Genomic DNA, 25,129 nt, shown 5'->3' on the forward strand with positions numbered 1-25,129 from the left:
ATGAAAACGCGAAATGCTGATAAAAACAGCAAATATAAAAATGAAATAGTGACTCGTACAGTGGAATATACAATGCGTAACAAAATTACAGGATCACTTTTTCGAAATTTCCTGTCTTCCATTACGACGCATAAGTTTCAAATTTGGCTAAAAAGTGTGAACAATCTTCCTCTACAATGATGCAAAAGCGTGGCGCTCTGAAGTCACATTCGTGGTCGATGACACTTCAGACAGCAAGGTGTCAACGCATAAGAAAGGTCACAGCTCAGAAGTTCACGTGAGGTGTAAAGTGGGTTACTGATGTCGCGTTCACACCAAATTTCACCGCACTTCTGCCCAACCCCACATTGTACGCGTCACACGCTGGGAAGGTCGTCACAGCCCCTCTTACCTACATTTCACTCCTCCTTTTGACGAATCAGCAATGGAACTCGGAACTGCGCCACCCTTTATTGAAATCACGCAGTTTTCTTGTGAGCTGCCAAGGAAAACATTCAGACTCACCTCCGCTCAAAACCAACACGAAAAGGCCTCAGGGGATGGCATATAGGAAACTAATGAAGTCATCCTTTCCCTTGGGGCATTGATTCTCATACATTTCACGGGCGGAAACAACAGTTTGCAGTGCGATGAACAAGAAGAAGACGTTCTTGACAATCTTTGCCACTGATGCTGCCGACACCCTCGCACGTTTCAAATCCCTATTAAACGTCATCGCATCCTTTTGGAGTGCAATGTGGCCACAGTTTGTTCTCGTGACCGTTAGGAACATTCAACGAAATTTGAACGTGGTCCGGCAGAGCAAAGGGCGCTTTGCTTTTCCAGCCCTCCTGTTTTGCCTACTTCTGTGGTATGATCACGGCGGGGTGCAGCATTGACACATGCGTGAATAAAAGGCCAAAGGGTCCTTCAAAGAGCCCCCAGTTCAGCAAAAGCCTCGGTGGCACCCGCTCATCGTCATTGAGAATTTTAAAAATGAATTTGCACAGAGACAGCCTCTAAAATTGCGTTTACAGGCACGCAATTAGAACGGCAGGGGTGTCAAGAGTGTACCTATCGGCGAGCACCTCGGACTATTTTGAGAGGTGCCGGGGCTAGCAGTGTCTTTAGCACTAAATTCAGCCAGAATTTGCATACGGAAATGATGCTCTAAGCCCCCACCCCCTCTTCCTAACTCCGAATTTTGCGGTTGTACATGGATTAAAAAGAAACGCAAACTGATTGCAATCGACCCTGCAAGTGGAGTAGAGAAGAGTTTGGCACCTGTAATAATTTAATTTGATAAAAATTAATTTGACAGTGGAAAGATTAATTAATGTTGTGACAGTTGAAAGGGTTGCTCTACCTAACTACAGAATGAAAGTTCTGTTCAAGATAACAATTGGATTTATTCTGACTAAATTCAAAATGAAAAACACATGAAACATTTTCAATACGTCAATTTGATGCACAGATAATTGCTGTGAAGGTGAAGTTGTCCATAAACTAGCTCGTGACATTTATGACCAAGTGGTACGTGGAGCCAATTACTTGCAACTCAAATCTTAAAAAAACACCCAGCAAACCCGACATCAGTTGTGCTGCAACAGCAGTGAGAACTCAGACAATGAAAACCCAAGGCAAAACCAAGGCAGAAAGAACGGAAACAGGCGTGCTCTGCTGAGCTCTGATTATCACACAGGAAAGTTCACTAATCTGCCGGTGCTGCGGACATAAATGACCAGGCTTTCTTCTTCACTGCAAGAACACTATCTGGCGTACTGGAGGCGATGGCTGGTTACTTATACGTCGCGTCGTGGTGATGATGATGTCCTGAGTATACCCCGACACTAATTATCCTGGCCTGGTTGTTGCAGACTAAAGACTTCCTAGCAGTTCAAATGCGCCTCTAAGGGAGACGAAGAAAGCTCGCCACACAGTCACTGACGGTACAGTGATTGATTTTAACGATCGCATTCACATAGTAACTCCGATACAATCAACTTTAGCCAAAACTGCTCAAGACGGACAACATAGGGCGTTTGTACGTAGAACGCTCAGTTGCCAACTGTACTCGGAAAGTTACGTTGAAGCCGAAACCTCATCAACTTTGTCAAACAGGTACTATTAAACAAAAGTGTATTAGACAGCCAACGGAAGGCAGACTGTCAAGAGCAGCGAGTGCTCAGTCTTGTAACCTACTCAGACTGAAAGGCGAGACTAGACTGCCTCACAGAGCACCCATACAAGCCAAACCCAGCATATTACCACCCATACCACAGTGGCCGTGGTTAAACTTGTCAATCAGCAACTTGATAACCAGCGGAAAATTTCACTCAATTGCCGAAGCACTTCTACTACACCAATGGAGATACTTGTGCCAATTTCTGCGCCGATTTTGCTACGTCACAGAGCTTTTCCCTGAGTAAGCCCACCATAGGTAATATTTTACTGAAAATGCGGGAGTTTGCTCGTGGAAACTACCTGGGAACTCATGTCGTTGCCGCACCTCGCTCGCAGCTCGCCAGAAGGTGTGTTTACCGAATTTCCGCGAAGAAACGGAATATCCCACCCCAGGCGCTCCCTCACAACCCACCGTGGGCGTGTCGTCCCGCTCTTTTGACAATGTCGGCGTCGGGGCAGCATACACCCTATTCAACCAGTCCCCCACACCAGGCGGCATAATCCTTTCTTCACCAGCAGAACCCTCCTGTCTTTCTGGACTACCCAGGCGACGACAGACGCCGCGTGGGAAGGAACAGCAACTCTTCGCCACATGCAATTTGAGATGAAAACATTCATATCTTCCGAGTTCTCAACACTAGCATTGTAATGACCTCCCCAAATCGAATTATTAAGAATAAGATGATTGCCGTAAACATGAGAGGGGGGGGGGAGGGGGGGGGGCAGGCCACTGTTTGCATTGGAAAGGCATGCCGCCTCTCAACTTTACAGTCTGTCTCGGTACATATTCATTTTTAAAATTCTCGGTAAAGGTCTGCGGGTGTCAGCGAGAATTTTGCGGAACTGAAGGGTTTTAGAGGGATTCTTTGCCATTTTATTCATGCATGTGTCTATGCAGTATCCCTCCGTGATCACGCCACAGGAGGACGCTAAACAGGAGGGCTGGAAAAGCTTAACCATCCTTTGCTGCATTGTATCACGTTCAAATTTCGTCGAATGGTTTTAATAGTCCCTAGTGGTTCCATCATGTACACTGAGAGCAAAAACCGAGGGTTGCGCTACACTCCAAACGGATGCGATAGCGTTGAATGAGTATGCAGCCACACAATGCTCTTAGAGAATGTTGAAACTTCCGAGAGTGTCAGCATGTAAGCGTATTGTCATATCGCTGGCTTAGTTGCGGAGTATCTCTGCGGGCAGCACGTTGGCAGAGTCGAGCGCGGGACACGCTACAGTTGTGTTGTGAATAGCTCTGCGTGTGAGAGGCATTGTTATTATGGAAGTTCAAGTGTTACTACAACTGATATTACAGTAAGGTGATGAAATATGGTACTGATTCAGAGGAAAGTAGGTAATGATGTAATTAAAAATGTGGAGTGCTGCTGATAACGTATTTGTGTATCTTCTCGTTGCGTGTCGCACAGCATCAATCATCCGCGCCGTGTTTGGTCTCTGAGAATGAACTAATGTGAATCAGTAAAAATTAGTTACCATAAAAGAGTGCAATCAAGTACCAGTGTCTTGTAGCGAGAACGTGCGTTCGGTCATCGCGTTTCCGCATCATCAACAATCAGCCACACCGCCACGGTTACGCGCACACTCGTACAAGTGAGAACTGAGAAACTAACTTTATGAACAGTGTTATATTATTACAAGTGTCAAGGACGACTGGTGCCAGATATCGGTCTATGCATGACGAGCGTAAGAACTTACGTTCGATCATTCGGCTTCCGCATCATCAACAATCACCTGCGTCGTGTCGGTTACGCGTACGCTCGTCCAAGTGATACTGTGGACATATAATCATCAATAAGTTAAGGTTCGCAGGAGAGCTTCTGTAAAGTTTGAAAGGTAGGAGACGATGTACTGGCAGAAGTAAAGCTGTCAGGACGGGGCGTGAGTCGTGCTTGGATAGCTCAGTTGGTAGAGCACTTGCCCACGAAAGGCAAAGGTCCCGAGTTAGAGTCTCGGTCCGGCACACAGTTTTAATCTGCCAGGAAGTTTCATATCAGCGCACACTCTGCTGTAGAGTGAAAATTTCATTCTAGAATCAATAAGTTAATTGGCATGGTCACTTATGACTTATAGACTGTAAACAGTGCAAACTGTAATTTTCATTTCGTCTCAGAATAAAGATGTTCGTGCCAGACGTAGGACAGTGTTATGCTTAACGTTGAGCGGATCCCCTAAACCCCCTTGCGTATTTAAATACATAATTTCAGGCAAGCCAGCAGCAGTGTGGAGCAGAACAATACCACCGCCGCAGGATTATCAGGTATGTGGTGTGGACATGGCGCACGGTCACGAAACGAGAAGCGAGAACCAGTTAGAGAGGCAACCCTCCTCCCTCTCCGCCATTTGCACCCCCATGCGGGTTACAAGCGGTGTCAAAGGTTGCTAAGAAAATGTTCCAGTTGCTCGCCCCACAGTGAACTGTCGTTTTCGACCGCGAAATGTGTGCGAATCAAAGGGGTGGTTTCATTGCCCTCTATAAGTCACTTCCTGAGACCTTTTCGTGCCGTTTATGAGCGACAATGTGTCTGAAATGTTTTCCTCGACAACACATAAGAAAACTGTGTGGATTCGACGCTGGGTGTCGCTATTCTGATCTTCATCGCAGAAGGTTTAAAAGAAGTTGTGAAATGTGGGTAACAGGGGCTGTGACGACCTTCCCATCACGTGACACGTTCACGATGGCGTTGGGCAGAAGTGCGGTGAAGTTTGGTGTACACGTGACGTCATTAACCCACCTTACACGTCACGTGATTTTCTGAGCTGTGGCTTTTTTTCGCCTGTGTCGACATCTTGCTGTTTGAATCCTCGTCGAAACCGAGGGTGACCTTGCAGGACTCCACGCTTTTGCACTATTACAGAAGGAGATTGTACGCACGTTTGAGCCAAATTTCAAACTTATGCGTCGCAATGAGAGGCAGTTACGGGATTTCTAAAAGTATTCCTTCCGTTGCACATCGACATAGTGTCATGAACTCTTAAGTTCAAAGTTATTCAAATTGTGGTGCATAATTCTTTGAAATTCTGAAGGTAATAGGGATAAAATGCAGTAAATGAACGCTGATAGACAGCTCGTTCTCGCACTAGGCTGCAGTTGTAAGAGTTGAAGGTTATTAAACGCAATGAGTAGTTGATAAGGAATTGAGACAGGATTGTAGCCTTTCCTTAATGTTATTAAACCTGTACGTTGAGCAATCAGTAAAGGAAACGCAGTAGAAGTTTGGAAAATCAACTGAAGTTCAGGGATTGTATCTTCAAAAGATGTTATAAAATGAGCATCAACAACAGTAAAACTAGGGTAATGCAGTGTGGTCTAATTAAATTCAGGGGTACTGGGGGTTAGTTTACGAAATGAGACACTGCAAGCTGACGATGACTTCTGCCATTTGGGCGGAAAAGCAACTGTTGATGATAGAATATAAACTGGAGACTGGATGTAGCTATATTTCTGAAAATAAGGTAATTTGTTATCATCTAGTATAAATTTAAGTGAAAGTAATTCTTTTTCTGAAGGTATTTGTCTAAAGCGTAGCATTGTTCGAAAGTGAAATGTGGGTGGTAAGCGGCTCAGACATGAAAAGAAGAGCAGTTTTTGAAATGTTCTGCTATAGTAGAATGCTCAAGATCAGTAGGGCTGATCGATTAACAAATGAGGAGGTGCTGAATCGGTTCAAATGGCTCTGAGCACTGTGGGACTTAACAACTGAGGTCATCAGTCCCCTAGAACTTACAACTACTTTAACCTAATTAACCTAAGGACATTACACACACTCATGCCTGAGGCAGGATTCGAACCTGCGACCGTAGCAGTCGCGCGGTTCCGGACTGAAGAGCCTAGAACAGCTCGGCCACCGTAGCCGGCTGCTGAATTGGATTAGGGAAAAGAATAATTTATAGCACAACTTGTCTAAAAGAAGGCGTCGGTTGACAGTACACGTCTCCAGCCAACGAAGATTCAAATGGTTCAAATGGCTCTGAGCACTATGGGACTTAACTTCTGAGGTCATCAGTCCCCTAGAACTTAGAACTACATAAACCTAACTAACCTAAGGACATCACACACCTCCATGCCCGAGGCAGGACTCGAACCTGCGATCGTAGCAGTCGCGCGGTTCCAGACTGCAGCGCCTAGAACCGCTCGGCCACTCCGGCCAGCGAGCCAACAAAGGAATAGCCAAATTGGTAAAGGAGGGAAATTTTTTTTTGGGGGGGGGAGGGGGATGTAAAATTGTAGAGGAAGGCCAAGGCTTGATTACAGTAAGCAGGTTCAAATGAATGTAGGTCGCAGTAGTTTTTGTTGTATCCCGCCTAGTTGTCAAAGATGGGGTGTCTAGGGAACCTGCTTCTCGGATCGCTAGACAACAATTGAAGCAAATCGTAATAATGAATTTTATTACAGAAAATAGATGATAACACTTAACTTTGGGGAATACAGATGTGTCGCAAACAAAGGGTGACATGAAAAATAAACAACAAATAAATAACAATTGCAGTACGAGTGAAGTAATACAGAGGATGCTTCTGTCTAGGTCGCTGATCTTGACGCTTCTGTAGAAGTCGTAGAACTGGCCCGCTGCCAGGCGTCGCGGCCCTATGGCCTCTCCGTGAAGAGGCCGTTGCTGTCGCGTTTTCGTCCTGGAGAGGGCTCGGTCAGCGTGCAATTGGGTGACGTCGTCTCACAGCCCTCTCTGCTCTAACGTTCCCACCCGGCGTGCCGGCGCTTGACTTTACGCCGGAACAGTTATTATGAGATGAAGAGGCTGGCACAGACTAGACAACCGTGGAGAGCTGTATACAACCAGTCTCCTGACTGAAAACCACAACAGCGGATGCTGAACTGGGTACTTCGCAACGTGTAAAGTAGTTTCTCAGCTTCAGTCACTTGATTCTTTCCCCATGTTTATTACCACGATGCATTTCGGCAGTGAGATCATGTTCCAAATGTTGTTGCCTCTGCCCAATAATCTGTACTTTTGTCCTGGACAAAGGACATCAAATGGACATAAATCAAGAACTTAAAATTCTCATCAGTGACACTATACGTGCTTAATGGCAGATTTGAAAGTAATTATGTAAATTTCATAAAAATTTCTTCAATGTTGAATACTTGTTCCATTAATAGTGAAGAGTCTTGGTGAGTCTATTTTCAGTATTACCATTAATAACCTCTTACCCCATTTTCAAAAAAATCTGAATAATGCTGAATAAATAAATACGTACTGAATAACCACAGTGTTTACAATCGCGCATGATGTAAATATATGTTCACAAAATACGTCTATGTTATGAGATATGTAAACCGAGGCAAAAAAACCGCAACCACAAAAGTTTTCAATGTACAGTAATGAAATTTTGAGAATACGTTTGTCTAGCTAACATGATTAACATTGCAAGATCTCGAATTAAATCAGGTGATGCTGAGGGAGTTAGATTAGGAAATGAGACATTTAAAGTAGTAGAAGGATTTTGCTATGTGAGATGTAAAGTAACTTATGATGGTCAAAGTAGGTAGGCTATAAAATGTAGACTGGCAATGGCAAGGAAAGCGTTTCTGAAGAAGAGAAGTTTGTTAACATCCAGTATAGATTTAAGAGTCAGGAAGTCGTTTCTGAAAGTATTTGTATAGAGTGTGGCCATGTATGGAAGTGAAACATGGGCGATAAACAATTTAGACAAGAAGAGAACAGAAGCTCTTGAAATGTGGTGCTACAGAAGAATGCTGAAGATTAGATGGGTAGATTCCATAACTAATGAGGAGGTACTGAACGGTATTGGGGAGAAGAGAACTTTGTGGTGCAACCGGAGTAGAAGAAGGGATCGATTGGTAGAACACATTCTGAGACATCAAGAGATCACTAATTTACTACTGAAGGGAAGTAGAAAATCGTAAAGAGATGAATACAGTAAGCAGATTCAGAAGAATGTGAGTTGCAGTATTTACTCAGAGATGAAGAGGCTTGCACAGGATAGAATAGCATGGAGAGCTGCATCAAACCAGTCTTTAGACTGAAGACCACAACAACATTGCAAGATCACAGGTTAATGTAAGCGCGATATAACCCATTGCAAATGTGAAACGCTGGTACGTTAAAAACCGTTGTAACCGACAGAATGTTGAATACAGGCATGCAAACGTGCATGCATTGTATTGCACAGGTGCCACATGTCAGTTTGTGGGATGGAGTTCCATGCATTTTACACTTAGTGAGTACAGAGACGGTTGATGCTGGCTGTGGATGATGCTGCAGTTGTCATCCGATAACGTCTTATACCGGGTGATCAAAAACTCAGTATAAATTTGAAAACTGAATAAATTACGGAATAATGTAGATAGAGAGATACAAATAGACACACATGCTTGGAATGACATGGGGTTTTATTAGAACCAAAAAAATACAAAACTTCAAAAAATGTCCGACAGATGGCGCTTCATCTGGTCAGAATAGCAATAATTAGCATAACGAAGTAAGACAAAGCAAAGATGAAGTTCTTTACAGGAAATGCTCAATATGTCCACAATCGTTCCTCAACAACAGCTGTAGTCGAGGAATAATGTTGTGGACAGAACTGTAAAGCATGTCCGGAGTTATGGTGAGGCATTGGCGTCGGATGTTGTCTTTCAGCATCCCTAGAGGTGTCGGTCGATCACGATACACTTGCGACTTCAGGTAACCCCAAAGCCAATACTCGCACAGACTGAGGTCTGGGCACCTGGGAGGCCTAGCATGACGAAAGTGGCGGCTGAGCACACGATCATCACCAAACGACGCGCGCAAGAGATCTTTCACGCGTCTAGCAATACTTTGTTTTCTTTTTTTGGTTCTAATAAAACCCCATGTCATTTAACGCATGTGTGTCAATTTTTACCTCTCTATTTACATTATTCTGTGGTTTATTAAGCTTTCAAATTTATACTGACTTTCTGATCACCCGGTATGTGCCCGATTGGAAACAGATCTGATCGAACAGGCCAAGGCAATATGTCGACATTTTGTAGGGGATGTTCGGTTACAGTATCCTTATGTGGGCGAGCGTTGTCCTGTTGGAAAATACCCCGTGGAAAGCTGTTCACGAATGGCTGCACAACAAATTCAATCACCAGACTGACGTACAAATTTGCAGTCGGGGTGCGTGGGATAACCACGAGTATGCTCCTGTTGTCATACGGAATTGAACTAAGACCGTAGTTCCAGGTGTAGGTTCAGAGTGTCTAGCACGCAGACAACCTGGTTGCAGGCCCTCCGCTGGTCTCCTGCTAACCAGCATTCGGCCATCACTGGCATAGAGGCAGAACAAACTTTCATCAGAAAACAATAGACCTCCACCATGCCCTCAAATGAGCTCTCAGTTGACACCACTGAAGTCGCAAGTGGCGGTTTGGGACCAGCGGAATGTACGCTACAGAGCTCGTGGCTAGGAGCTGTCCTTGAGGTAACTGGTTTGTAACAGCTCGTTACGTCACTGTAGTGCCAACTGCTGCTCAGATTGCCGCTGCAGATGCGCCAGAGTCACACGCCGAACACTATGGTCTATGATCAAATATTCAGCAAATTTCTTTGACAATGATCTTTAACGAGGCCATTCGGAGCCCTGTCGTCTTGTGGCTGTACATTCTCGTGACCACCGCTACCAGCAATCATGAGCTCTGCTACACGACCTCGATCAAAGCCAGTGACGTGATGGATGATAATGGCGTCCTTGTCGCCTTGAAGACATTCTTGACTAACATCCTCACCACGGCCAATCTCAAAGGTAACTAATGGTCAGGACCGTTAAAACTAGTATTTAAAGCCGTAGCGCCACTCTTATGAGATTGATGCGAAGTTTAAATAGACGTCATGTTTCAAAAGTAGAAACGTTCCTACCAACTTTCGTGTACGTCGCACAGCTCCTTCTTGGTGTTGCAATTTCTTTCCGTCAGTCTATTATTTTTGCAGTTGAAGCACATGTATTATCTTGAAGAGTCGATCTGTGGATCTTTTGGTTTTCATATTGCTACACTTTGTTTTTCGTTTGCTAAATTATGTGAAACACTTCAATGCTAATCTGTCAACAGTTTCAACAAAAGTCCTCCTGGTTGTCGTACTGTATATGTGATGTTACTATCTATCAACTATGAAGTGTTTCAAATCATTTAGTTAAAGAAAAAATATGAAAACAAAAATATCCCAATATCTCGACGCGAATATGTGTCGAACTTCCATAAGTGGATTGGAAGCGCATCAATTAAGGCCGATATTCCACTATCATATTTCTTTGACAAAGAAATATTTCTTTGACAAAGAAATATGATCAAATATTCAGCGGAAAATGGGTATTACACTGCCATGATATTTTTATATTTGAATAATTTAATTAATAGAATTCAACAACCATAAAATTAATAAAAAGTACGAAACAGACGATGCACTTTTTAACTTGTGACATACAGAAATCAAAATTAGAGATTCGTTTTTTATTTCAGAATGTGCCCATCTCCTCTATTCTGGCTTGCTGAAAAGCTGCCTGAATATTTCTAGGTGTAGAGGTGGATGGCTGTAGCTGTGATTATGGATCTGAAGTTGCTTGCAACATATCCCACCTGCCAACCAGTGTCCGTTGCTCACCCTCCCCCTCCCCCTCCCCCTCCCCCAAGTCGAAGCAAGGTTATTAAAAAGAGTAAAAGGAATGTAGCAACAAAACTTTTAAGCCATGTTTACAAACGCAATGCAACGTCAAATAGCTGTAGCGACGCTACTGCTCCAAGCGGTTACATTTCACATTGCAAGGAACAGAAGACGAATCACTTTCATAATCAAATCTACAGTAGCGTCCTACATTTCTTTGACGAAAGGCGAGATTTGAAAAAGTGCACTGTTGCACTATCAAATTTCTTTAACACAAATATTTGAGTTATCAGCTTTGACAAAGAAATATGATAGTGCAATAGCGGCCTAATCTATGACAGGTGAGACGAACGCAAATTTTGGCAGGAAAGAAAAATGACTGAAAAATTCACTGAAGATACTTTCCATATAAAAGGCAAAATGCATCTGGAAAGTTCATATTTTATTTCAGCCACAATAAAATGTTTGAATTTCTTAAACGAATATTGAAATATTTATGCTCGACTACTCGTTTACTATCTGAAGCTACTCAGTTTGGAATAGTCTTCTGTCTGCATATTTTTGATCCCAGAGGTTTGTAGTACCGTATACTTCTATACTCTGAGTCAATCATGGCTGTACTAAAATCTTGAGTTACCCTGTGTAGAATCTCCTCTATAGTTTAGGAGAGTGGTGGCGATCGCTTAAACTGGAACAACATAGAAAATGTTCTGAGAAAGGCGAACCGTAGCTGCGTTTTGTTAGATGCAACAAATCTGCCTATATTATGCTTGTCCTTGCTCTTCTGGAGAACTACCGCCGTATGGGAACCTTAACCGGCGACTTCGAAAACGTTCAGAGAAGATCAGCTCTTTTCGGCATTCACTAAAACAAAAGTGCTTTTCGTTGCGGCGAGATCTTTTCTCGTTATTTCAGTCATCAACTTCTTCCTCCTAATTCGAAAATACTTTATTGACTCCCACCTAAATAGGGAGGAATGGCTATCATAATAAAATAAGAGAAACTAGAGCTCGCACGGAAAGATTAAAATGTTCTTTTTCTTTCCACATGCTATCCGAGAGTGGTGCGGTAGATAAATAGGTTGAAAGTGGTGAGATGCCAAGTACTTAAAGTGTGAGTTGCATAATAGATGCAGATTACATGCTGACAGTACTGCCTCACCGGAAGGATCAGTGTTTCCTTTTAGACACTGGCAATTGTCTTCCAGGAAGAGTCGCGGCGCTGAAGACAGCTGCAGATCACAACTTCCGTCATCGACTCGCGCGTTCTCTCCCTGTGCGCCCACGGGTGTACCGTCACGAAGTGAGCCGGAAACCCCCGAGCAGCACCGAACGTTGCATGCGGCGCGCTTATAAAGCACCCGGCGTTGGCCGCGAGCGTCGTTTCGCAGCGAGGAAGCGTTTGGAGTGAGGTCGGCCACGCATTGTTCCAGTTCCCTATTACAAGGACCTAGTGAAGATATTTGTCCCACCTGCGACTGCAACACTGCACGACGAAGAAGACAATATATTCACTTCGCAAGGGGCTTTCATATCTGACGCTGTACCTGCTACGCCAAGACAGTGCGATGCTGGGCAACACGTTGCGCCAACTGAACCACGAGGTTTTGTTGTCACTGCAGAAACCGCTGCCGCGGGCGTTAACTGTCGATAGTGGCGCCAGGAACGCTCTTGCCGATCCGAGATCAGGGAGAAAGAAGGCAGATGGCTCACCAGTGAGGAGCTCTGGACAGGCCCAGTGGCGCCAACATTCCTCCGTGGTTCCCTCTGGGGGCCCCAGGAAGCAGCTGGCGCACAACTTCGCTCTCCAGCCGGAACTCTATCCGTCGTCTGCCGGTCCTGTGTCCAGGTTTGAAGATGTAGAGTTCGGCACGCCAATCGAAGTACACATCGTGCGAGCCAGCTACAACGCCGACCCTTTCGAGAAGAAGGTCGATCTCGGAGTTGGAGGTTAGTATGTGTGTGTGTGTGTGTGTGTGTGTGTGTGTGTGTGTGTGCGTGAGAGAGAGAGAGAGAGAGAGAGAGAGAGAGAGAGAGAGAGAGAGCGAGAGAGAGGAAGACGGAGAGAGGGAGAGGGGGGGCGGGAAATACTACCGTTAGATGTCTGAATTTTCAGCCAGAACCAGTTTCAGCGTTGCTGATCCAACAGCCACCGCCTTGCTTCTAAAATCAGAATCGCATTTTTCTCCATCTTGGTTACCTTGACAGTGTTTTTGCAACGGTACTGGTCGAATAGCGAGCCGGTAGTAGCAGAAACTTTCAGCGTCAGCAGGCGAATATGATATGCGTTTCCAACTGTCAAATAACGTATTAAGCTTATCCATTATGGATATAGTAGAACCTTATGACTCTATATTAAACAAGTGCTCGCAGTCATACATTTGGTCGTTTACTGGTTTTCGAGCCCTTTTCATGTTCATTTTCAGAACAGACCTGCAGAAGTATCATAAATATGTTTGTAGCGTGATGTTGGGAACTGGAGATTGCTTCTTGCGGTAGTATAGTCGATATACACCTGACAGCTTCCATTTTTATTGTCTATCGGCAACACATTAACACATTACTCGTATGAACATTGAGTGGCACTTGAAATTTGTAGCGGAAGTGTTTAATTCTGTTGCCGATACGCGATGAACTGGAAGCTATCATGTGGATACAACATCAAGACTTCCATAACGCCATAAGAAGCAATATCCAGCACCCAGCATCAAGCTACAAACATATTTATGTATTTTCTGCAGGTCACATCTGAAGGTGATCACGAAAAGGCTCAAAAACGAGTTAACGAAAAAAAATATTTCGTAAGTGATTGGTGCTGTTATCCGTCTTCAAATTGAGTGAGATGTTTTGTCTTGTCAGGAATGCTAACAGAAAATAGAAAACACTCGTATTAAAAACGCTGTGATTTTATTGCGAACATTTGCATGTCTGCTCGGTTTAACTCCATAACAAAAATTCCGTGGATTTTACGGAATTTGATGTTCGCGCTCATACGTCTAACAAAACGCTTTCATAGGGCGAAGTGGATGACACAATGGCAACAGAAATCGTAGAGGTGTATGCCAGGTACTTCTGTTGAATCACAGTAGAAATACATACGTATACCAATAGTCGCTCTTCCCACTCAGGAAAAATGGATAAATAACTGAATATTTTTACTATTAGGACGAGGGGCTGCAAAAGCAAAAATGCAACCAGGAGAAAGCATGGATGATAGAAGTTTAACGCCTGATCGACGACGAGATCATAAGGAACGAAGTCCAAGCTCGGATTGGGGAAGAATAAGGAATCGTACGTGCCCTCCTTCAAATAAACGGTACCAGCATATTACGCCTTAAGCTATTTAGGTAAACCACACAACCGTGAGGGATGTAACGGCAACTGTAACTCTTATATGCCCTTCGGCTGCATTGCCCTTCTTTCAGAGAACTTAAGAACAGTTTAATGCTGATATTCTTGTTATTGTAGATGTACAATCACTTCAGCTCTTACGAAGTGTGTTGCGAGAAATGCGAATACTAAGCAAACTAACTGGAGGCCATGGTTTTCGAATTATTCAAGTAAAGCGCGTTTGAAGATCACCTTTGAACGTTCTTCTAGAATAATTCGGGAACTATGGCCTCTAGCGAAAATATATCTCAGTCAAAATTTAACTGCATTAAATATCCTACAAAAAGATCCTGTTCGTTTTTGCCGTAGGAATAACAGTCAGCGTTCGCGCGTCATATTTGAAGACGTTACGGTATTACGGGTTGCATGAAACCTACATATGTATATACTTCATTCACTACGCATTTCTGCGGTTACTTAATCACCAAGTACAAAGTATCATTCATACAGCTATTTTTAGTGGCAAGGTCGGCTATTTCTTGTCCCAGTACAATCTGTCATTTATTTTCAGTGGAAAGTATATGCAATCTTCTGCTTTAGGAGGCAGCTCTCATTCTGTTGTAGCCCCTTTTTCAAATCTAAGCTAAGCTCAGCTCTTGGTCACCTCATATATAAGAAATGGTCGATGCTTACCACTGAGAACAGCCATCTGAAAGAAGTATTCCTCCTAAAGATAACTGTGCAACCGTCGAAATACGTACTGAATGACATAAGGGTTTTGTGACACAGAATTATACATATTTCAATAACCGAATAACTATTAACAAATTGCACAGAGAAGTTTGTTTAACATTCAATCGATTTCATGGTCATTACAGGAAGAACACTCGCTCAGATGGAAAATCATGGGCGCCGAAATCGTGTTGATTCTGGCAAGGGAATCATTCTGTCATTCGTCACACGAAGTCACGAATTGATTTAGGGAAAGCTGGCTAGACGGAGATTTTCACTTTTTTTTCAACCCATTGTGTTACCACGTTAGTTTCCATCCTTGGCAAAAGAATGAGGAACAGTATAACTTCTTTTAATTTTAGTGGAGTATACGCTGCCTTGATTTGTGAATAATGAGTGTGCCTGTGCGTGAACAGCAAAAGTGCGTATATACAGGTTTCATAACTCATCAGCCCCTCACACAGCGAACATATAGATACACCCTTGGAGCTAATTACGGGATATTTATTACAGTGCAGTCCCCTGAAGAAAAGTTCTCAGTAACTTGAGCAGTTGCGCGAAAACAACTTTGTTATTCAGACTGTGTTCCTGTGGAAGACGGTAGAGCTGTTCCATCCTTTGACCTAAGCAGTAGCTCATTTAGTCTGTCGTCAGAAAGCTTACACCTTAACGTGGATTTGATGCTAATCACACGCGCTAACGAAGGTGTTCCAGAAGTGAAAACCCCGTCGGAGGCGAAAAGAAAGAATAGTATCTATGGACCATTTCGGCGTCTAAGAAAAATTCTTGCCGCTTCTTCAGAATCAGCTGCCCAGCTTCCGTTAACCGTCGAATGGCGAAAGTATACAGGGACTCGAGAGGAACGATCATTCTAACCCATTCGAACAAAATAAATAAATAAATAAAATCAGCAAACGTGGGCTCTGAAATGCATACCTTAACAGTTATGAGCACTTGTTCAGTAGAGGATATGTGTTTCACAGTAGCGAAGATGAAAAAGTGCTCATAGCTTTTAAAGTATTCATTTTAGAACCCATGTTTGCTGGATTTGTTTATTTTGTTCGAATGAGATACACTTTAGAGCTCATGTTTACTAGACTTTTGTATTTCAAATGATCGTGCCTGTCATATTGCAGAATACTGAGCGTTCGTTCTGGGACACGGGTGTAACATCTGATAAGCTCTCGCGTAAGATGACTGCGTTGCGGAGGAAGCTTCTTTATATGGGCTTGACGTTCTTGAATGTACTGAATACCTGCGGTCTAAGGAGATGTGTATGTGTTATCTAGTTTCTCTGGTTTTCTTCTTTGAAGAAAATGCTACGTATAAGTTATCTTGTGCGTTATTTTCCTATTTTAGCCGACAGTTTTAAGGCTTGAACTGAGATATTGCTACCTCAGTAGATAGTAGAAACTGATTAAAATTATCCAAGACAAGCTTTAGTAGTCGGTACATATTAATATCTTAAACGGACTCGCGGGTTTGTCAGGGTTTTTCCTATACGAGGCGCAGGTCACGAGTGACCGAGGGACGTGTGTGTAAAATTTCATCTCGAATCAGGGACCTTCCGACACTGCGGGAATACTGTTTGTCGACTAACTACGCTCCTCCAAGTCTACAGAAATCGCATAGTTAAACCCAGCACATCTCATATTTGTAACACTCGCAAGTGATGGTAAAAGAGGAAGTTCTGCTGCAATACACGTTGATTTCGCTGTTACGCGTGGGTTTTCCTGTACAGTAAAAATTCATTGTTAGGACTGCGGAAGAAAATTTAGCTGCAAGAGAAATTTGATAGAAGCTATCAAAGGTCGCTACTGGACGGGAAACTGCAAGTCCCAGGAAGCGTGTCCCAATCTACGCTAATCTGGAGTGAAACTGAGGAGTCAGTGATAACATCTTCTCCAGTCATCAGCCGAATGGTAGCGACGTCTTGTCGCAACGTTACACGGAGTTTCGTACCCATCATCTTTAGTCGAAGTCAAGGCACTTCGCCTGAAGATTTTATCATCTGAATACGCCGGAAAAGCCTACAATTACATATACGGGCAGCGTCGTGTTTAGGGTAATAGCTGCACATAGCCTGTCGTGCAGTTCATTTAAGATTTATGTTTCCTCTCTCTGGCCTTAAATTTGTTATGCAAAAAATTCGTAACCAAACAGGTTGGGTTCGTTGAGTACTGGATAGGATTAATATATCTGAGTGTTGTGAAAACTTGGTTAAAAAATATTATTTGATATTTCCAGGAAGATCAAATCTATGTGACGCGTAAGGGCTCGAACCCAGAACATTCCCTTTAACGGACGATGCTCTTGTCGACTGAACTGCTGTCACAAATCAAGACCCGCCCTCACTTTAATTACCAACATATCTTTCCTAAACAGCATACACTATGCTGCAGAGTGAACGATACATTCCGGAATATTATTTGAGGTATCATTGTCTTTAAGCTGGGTTCCACGCCGCTGAGAAAAAGACAAAATGTTAACAGCCTCGGTGGAACCATAGCTTTAACCTTTAACAAATTTTTTTGTATTGCTTTCTTCATAGGCTTATACGTGTGACTTATGTCCCATCCGTCAAAAGTTTCTTGTACGGATACTTGGCTCGAATGCTTCGTGTGTGACAACCAAAAATGACAACCAAAAAACTAATCTTAAGCGATCCCTAGACTATCAGTAATACTGAGCAATAATATTGTACAATATATTGACGATTGACTCGAGAAGGTGAAGTTATACAGCGCAAACTTTATGTCAAATCTCGGAGGGGAAAACATGGCGGATGTGGACGCTAGCTACTGTTTGTTCTTCAGACTGGCTACAGGAAAGGCGAGACAAATGACTGTGGGAACTTACTGAGGATGGACTCTCGTTCATTTAATTTATTTTAGCGGATGGTTGCCCCTATACTTAAGGAAAAAGGAACGCTCATTTGCAAGACACTATCCCTGCAAATCAGTGCCTTCTTGTAATTTGTCCGCTACGAATTTAACTTCTTTACTGATTGAAGTTTACCTGCTTACGAATACATTTCTCTGTATTTGGACAACAGCTGATCGCATTTCTGGGTTTTCTTCTAGTGTTTACTATACTCGTTTGATTTTACACAGCCTTTTGAACTTGCGTTTCGTTGATTTCGAAGCCATTTTGACAATTCAGTTTACGCAACACAACAAATCGCGCATAATAAGCAGTCTGGCAAACATACAGTATGTAAGTCTAACCAGCTTGCGTAACAGCTATCTAATTTCAGTAGGCCCATTAGTGTATTGTACAGTGTGTTGCACAACGTTGAACCTTATCCACAGACGGTCAATAATATTGCACAATACAAAATACTACACAATATTACTGACAGCCTAGGGGCCGTTTTAAGGTCGCAGAGGGATGCTCCACTTTGCTGCGGTATGTTCACTGTTGTCCTTTGGATTTCGCAATCTAAAGAGCGTCCCTGAGCTGTGAGGCAGACGGAAGGTTCTGGAAGGCGTGGAGCGTGCATGCTGGCGGCCTTGGAGCCGGCTGCTAGTGCGTTGAACTCAACATTCGCTGCCAGCCAGACACTTTGCCAGTAGGGGCGGTCGCGGTAAACACTTGCCTGCTGAAGCCTCTGCCTACGCGTTAACTGGAGCCCTAACTCCGAAAGCGGTTTTCAAGGCGATTTCTCGGACATACACATTAGCATGAGGTACTTTAGTACTTGTGTCTAGTGGATAACTGTAGCTGGTGCTTTATTATTGCGCAGGACTGCTGAAGTCAAACTAGGGCGAAGTGACTTAATAGCCGCGCGGCCTGTGGCGCCTCGCCATGGTTCACGCGGCTCTCCCCGTCGGAGGTTCGAGTCCTCCCTCGGGAATAGGTGTGTATGTTGTCCTTAGTGTAAGTTAGTTTAAGTTAGATTAAGTAGTATGTAAGCTAGGGACCGATGACCTCAGCAGTTTGGTCCCATAGGAACTTACCACAAATTTCCAAAATCATTATACAATGGCCGGATTACTGTAAAACATTTACGTATTATGGAAAAACTCTTAGTTCACTAATTATTTATTTTTGCAACTTTGGTTTACTATTGTTAGCCCCACTGTCTAGCACTACTAGCTTTCGGCTGATAACCGGAAAAACAGGTCATAAAAATAAATGAAACACGTGCCAAATAACTGTTCCTTTTTTTTTCAAATAATAATATCTCAGCAAGAGTCCATAGTGAAATCAATAAAATTTAAATGATGTTTCCAGAACTAACGTCTACCATCCACTTTTATAATTGTTTCCAGGCGCATTTATAATGATCTCTCCATCTTCAGCAACGATTGTCTGATGCTTTACATTTCTTGGGACACGATATTGCTAAGTGTGAAGTCCTTTATTTAGGAGATTGCAGTTAATGAAAGAAGACGAAATCAAAAGCGAGCGTGTTACAACAAATGATCGTGCATCTGCAACTGCAAATTTCGTATAAATGCACAATAGAAATACATCCAGAATGAATTTTCACTCTGCAATGGAGTGGGCCCCGATACGAAACTTCCTAGCAGATTAAAACTGTGTGAGGGACCAGACTCGAACTCGGAATCTTTGCCTTTCGCGGGCAAGTGTTTTGCCAGCTGAGCTACCAAAGCACGACTCACCAGCCCTCCTTACAGCTTTACTTCCACCAGCATCTCATCTTCTACTTTCTAAACTTCACAGAAATGCTGCTGTGAAACTTGCTGAGCTAACACTCCTGGACTAGCATTTGCCTGCGAAGGGCGAAGGTCCCGAGTTCGAGTCTCGGTGCGGCACATAATCTTCATCTGCCAGGAAGTTTCCTGTCAGCACACGTTCAGCTGAAATATCATAAGTTCTGTTTTCTATGCCTAGTTGCTCTCTTATAATTTTCTACAGAGAAAGTCTGACATTGACGTATGATAATACACTCTCGTAATTTTTTTGTGTAATTATGTTTCAGTTTACTCTATTTGTTACAACCAAATAGTTAGAGACGGAAACCTCATGTTGCAACAAATGGAAAATACTAGACAATTTCCACTGAAGATAGTGGTAGAGACATAGATCTACGAAATGAGTGTCGAAACAATCAGAAAACTGGTAACGCGTTATTACGAAAATAATAAGTAACTATCCACAGTCACAGGATTTCCAAACTGTATTACAGAAACAGGAACCGAAGAGGCTATAAAAATGTCATTCGACTTCACTTCATAATAAACCAGACAGGGTTTGGAAATTTACCCAATACATCGGGGCAGAGTTTGACCGTCGGAAGCAGTAGGTCACTAATCGTATTACCACGGACTGCCTCCTATTAACTCACCGTTGAAATGGAAGTAATTTGGCAAAAGGACTGAGTAGCAGGTCGTGAGACATGACAAACTACGGTAGTTTACGTAGACATTTTTGTCACGGCAGACGTCTTGCGTTTCACTTATACAGGGTTGTCAGAAAGTCTGAAAAGCCTATAGGTGTGTTGTAATGTATGTTGTGCTGAGAAATAATTGTTCAGAAAAATATTCTACACATTGCGACCTTTACGAGGTATTTGGCATTTAAGTTAACCAATCAAGCCGTAGCGCGCCCAAATTAAAGCGGTACGCCAGAAGACGGCGTCGCCAAACATGTTTTTCGTTTGATTTCCTAACAAAGAACAAGCGAACGATACAAAAACTGGACATGGGATGGTTGAGGAATTTCATGCGTTATCACCTACGCTATGAGAACAAGTGACTACTTGTAACTGTCAGACCCCTAGAATCTGCGCTTGCAACGGTCTGATTGGCTAACTTCAATGCTAAGCAACTCGGAAATGGCGCAATGTATCGAAGTGTTTTCCTTAACAATAATTTTTTAGTGCAACCTACCTCCTAATGGCCTTACAAGCATTTTAGATTCTTTGTGACCGGCCTGTATACGAAGAAAAAATCGATTTACCACGATTATATTTAGAATGTTATTTTCTGACATAAGACAGCTTCTTCCAGCAGGAGGACGTATAATGTGCTGTGCTTGTGGACTGCCAGTTACTATGTGCCATGTTTCAACTCAGTGCACTTTATGTTTTAATAAGGTAATATTATTTTGAGAGGCGACAGATTTTACCTTTCTTTTATATTATGAAGAGGTGAGAGTGTAAATGATTTTTGTGTCAAGTGGCCTTCAACTGTGCAACTTTTTTCATGAGTGTTTACCCACAGTTTACTAATAAATATAGTTATTGGCTGACTGCCGTGTACGCCGATCTTGCATTGCATTCGTACTTTACTAGCGAAAGTTCACGGCCTTGCTGCTGCGGTTACACTGGTTTCCGAAGTTAAGCACTGTCGGGCTTGGGTAACACTTGAATGGACGACCATTCGGTGTGCCGAGCGCTGTTGGCAAGCGGGGTGCACTCAGCCCTTGTGAGGCCAGTTGAGGAGCTACCTGATAGAAAAGTAGAGGCTCCGGTTTCGAAAACTGACAACGGCTGGGAGAGCGGTGTGCTTTCCACATGTCTCTCTACATCCGGGTCCAGTAACGCCTGTCGGCTGAGGATGACACGGTGGCCGGTCGGTACAGCTGGGTCTTCCTAGGCATGCACGGACGGAGAAGGAGAGGGACGGAAAGAGAGAGAGAGAGAGTTACTAATGAAACTGTTCTTCTGTGCTTACAGTAGAGTAAACATTTGTCCCTAGAGAACACGAATCTTTCTGCACTATCCCGACTACTTGTTATCAAAGTATCGAGATTATAACGGTGATTTTGGAGTTATTTTTGCATTTCCTTTAATGAAATGCCTATGTGATAACATTTTACCCACCAAGATTCGAGCCGCATGTTTCAGAGGAGAATGCCATGAGAAGTTCCAAGAAATTCCAGCACTTAGTTTAAGAAATCTGATAACAAGTTCGCTTAAATCTCAGAGCAGATGTTCAGTTCTTATTGATTTTTCATGGCAATTAAGTCACTTTCATCCATGGTAATGCTTCATGTATATGACAAATTCGACCTCCCACAGTCATTTGAGTTAGACGTCAAACGGTAGGTGCCCCACATCTGCCGGAGGGTAGAAATGGCATACTTTGTCGACAGGACCACACCTAATAAGACACCGTAGTGACGAGTCTATTTAGACACCTTATTTTAAGCACCTTGTGCACGTAGGTCACGACATCCAAAATGTCACCCACTGTCCGTTTTCTTGAGTATCCTATCCAGTAGAATGAGGAGGATTTGTGTGGAGTTAGAGATCGAAAACGTGGATAAGCGATTGTCGGATTCAGTACATGTAGTTAGGCAAATGCTAAATGCAGGTCTGGAGCATATCAGACTAATCACATTTCGTTCGTATTCGCCTCTCTGTGGCATCGCTATCTTGTTGCGTGAAGGAAAGGTGAACGCTTGGAGACAGGTCACTCTGCACCACATTTTCTGACCCGTCTTCTGTTTTAGATACCACCAGCTAAATTAAGATTTTTTTACTTGAATTTTCTAAGTCCCTGCGTAATGTGAGTGGCAATCCATTCTTCGAGGCAGCTCCGCTGTAAACAGAGAACCTTGCCGTCCTTGAACGGTTTCCTTGAGGCGCATTAGCGAGATCCAACGGCAGCAGAAGTGAGTCACCGCGCCTAAAGATTCAACGACGGAACACTGTTTCACGGTCCATTTCAGGTCCATCTTTTCTGGTTTGTTAGTCGAAGAATATCTTGAAATTTCCCTAACGGATGTAAACTATATTGGCGTCCTGTTTTATCAGATGACGCTCATAAGTCATTGATCGTGCACTAAGAAACATTATAGATTTTTTCAGCCCATGACGAAGAAGGAAACGATATCCTACAAATCTGAGCGGTTAAGTAATCTACCAGTTACGTATTTTGCTTGAGCTGTCTCAACTACATTTTTCTACTCTACCTGCTATATACAGGGTGGTCAGAAATAGTCTGAAAAGCTTATAAGGGAGTTGGATGGTAGGTTGTGCTGAGAAATAATTGTCAAGAAAGAAAATTCGATACATTGCGCCCTTTCCCTGTTAATTAGCATTGAAGTTAGCCATAAGGCTCTTGCGTGCAAATTCAGGCGGCCTGCCAGAGACGGTGTCGCTAATTGTGTTCTTCGTTTAGTTTCCTAAAACCGAACAACAGAGCAATACAAAAATTGGATGTAGGACGATACTAAGGCTATAACCCAAGCTAAATGCTGAGCAGTCTCGTGAGCTATCATCTACTCTGTGAGAACAACTGGCACTAATTGTACAGTATGTGGCGGGCCTCTTGATTTTGCACGCACAAATGTCTGTCTAACTTGAAAACTAATTAACTCATAAATGGCTCAAGGTACTGATTTTTTTTCTTAACAGTATTATTTCTGAGCACAACCAACCCAGCAAGACTATTACCAGCTTTTATGACTGTTTCTGACCATCAGGTATTTTTTTCCGCTCTGAGTTTTCGTATTTTATATTTATATTTGTTAAAAAAGCCACTGGAGCCTACGATATGACACAAGTACATTGCGTAGTTTCCTCTGCCATTTACAGCATTTTAGAGGACCAGGCAATTTCAAGGTAACTGTGCGTAGACTTCTAAACAGGGCTGGTGGTCAAGTTCTCCAGCTGAATTAGCAAGCCGTTTTCCGCACACAGCTATCGCTATGTGCAGTTTATGAAGATTGGCGAATAAATGGATATAATACAATGTCGCTGAGAATTTACCACTGTAGCGTTCGTTTCGGTGGCGCGGTTGAACGAATTAGTTGCGACAGAAGCTTGTAGAGGAATATGACGAAGTCTGCCTAAAATTTCCATCGGTGTTAACGAACACTTGAAACATCATGACGATGTCGAAAGCAGTTTGCTGACACTAAACGAGACGAATCATGTTCGATCAGAGAGTAATTTAGTTTCCTTCATTTCCTAACGGAACGTGCTCAATGTTAGCACCATGTCTTAACGATAGACGAACACAGTGGACTAACTACATAATTTGAGTCGAATGAAAAAAATGTTCTACTTCCAGAGATGTAGGAGCAAACAGAGAAACGTGCACCAAGAACGTATCTAAGAAACTCTCTACCGTGTACAGTACGAGACAGAAAAGAGTCGTCGCGTCCGATGTTAGTATTGCTGCAAGAGATAACAGCCTGTCGTTCTTCATTTCGGCCATCGGGTCTAAACTGGCTCCCGCGACGTTCTGGAGCGGCGCGGGGTTCGGTGTCCCTGACGTTGCGTTTCTCCATGAGCGGCGTTGCGTAACGACGCCGTGCGTGGTGTGAGTAAACAGGAGGGCGCGGCCCCTCTGCCGTGGCCGCCGGCCAATGGCGTTGCTGCCCTGCCGTGACGTCATGTGGCGTGGTTCGGCCACTCAATGGTCGCGGTCTGCTGCTGCCGCTCACCGGCTCCCAGCGTTGCGCAACTTGTTTTGTCGTTTACCGACAGCGACGAGGCTCAGCCACGTAGGAAAACAGTTCTTGTTCGCTGTGATGACAATTGTCCAGGAGCGGAAATATTGCGCATGTTTGCGTGAGATAATCGGGCATATCTATGGTCGCGTGTTCTTGTCTCAGTAGATTTCTTGAAGCAAGAGGGCCTATCGCAGCGCCCCTGGCGTTTTATTCTTGGACTGAGCCTTGTCTGCAACGAGTGGTTCTTTTCGTTACATGTCTGCGTCAAAATTGCATGTGTCGTGAGAGCTGGCTGCTGTGCAATTTGGCACTTGAACGGCGAAAATTAATTTATGAGGGACCATCCGTTTTACGAGAAAATCTCAGTATAGTAATAGAATGATAATAGAACAAGCGACAACAACAGAGTGTATTAATGACCAAAGCAAAATTCAAGTGCCAAAAACAACGAAAATTATTTTTCTCGTTAAATAGATTTGAATTTTTCGCTGTTGAAACAATTTTCATTAAAATGACGTTGATCTATGTCCTTATTCATTCACTGTGCAGGCTTTTTTGTCAGGGCATTTCAAAACATAAATACCTTTCTGTTTTCCGGTATTTCGTCTGTTTTGTGGACAAGAGTAGGAAAAACACCAGGCCCTTTTGCAACCTCTGTAATGCGCCACGGAAACAAAGTAAACAACAAAAAGAAGGCTAAGAACGTACCTATACGTAGTGTGGTGTCACCGCCAGACACCACACTTGCTAGGTGGTAGCTTAAATCGGCCGCGGTCCATTTAGTACATGTCGGACCCGCGTGTCGCCACTGTGTGGTCGCAGACCGAGCGCCACCACAAGGCAGGTCTTGAGATACGGACGAGCACTCGCCCCAGTTGTACGACGACATTGCTAGCGACAATACGGACGAAG

The 25,129-nt window shown here is 43.4% G+C and overlaps 1 protein-coding gene across 1 annotated transcript in view; it reads left to right on the plus strand.

The window, feature by feature from the left end:
• The first annotated feature begins 12,165 nt into the window (after positions 1-12,165).
• LOC124788381 (aspartate aminotransferase, cytoplasmic-like) overlaps positions 12,166-25,129 on the plus strand; it is a 56,000-nt gene continuing 43,036 nt past the window's right edge. The window contains exon 1 of the mRNA XM_047255648.1: positions 12,166-12,730. Within this exon, the coding sequence (XP_047111604.1) occupies positions 12,349-12,730 (382 nt within the window). The 5' untranslated portion in view covers positions 12,166-12,348. The remainder of the gene's footprint in view (positions 12,731-25,129) is intronic.

The sequence above is a fragment of the Schistocerca piceifrons genome, chromosome 3 (genome assembly GCF_021461385.2).
Source record: "Schistocerca piceifrons isolate TAMUIC-IGC-003096 chromosome 3, iqSchPice1.1, whole genome shotgun sequence".
NCBI classification, from domain to species: Eukaryota; Metazoa; Arthropoda; class Insecta; order Orthoptera; family Acrididae; genus Schistocerca; species Schistocerca piceifrons.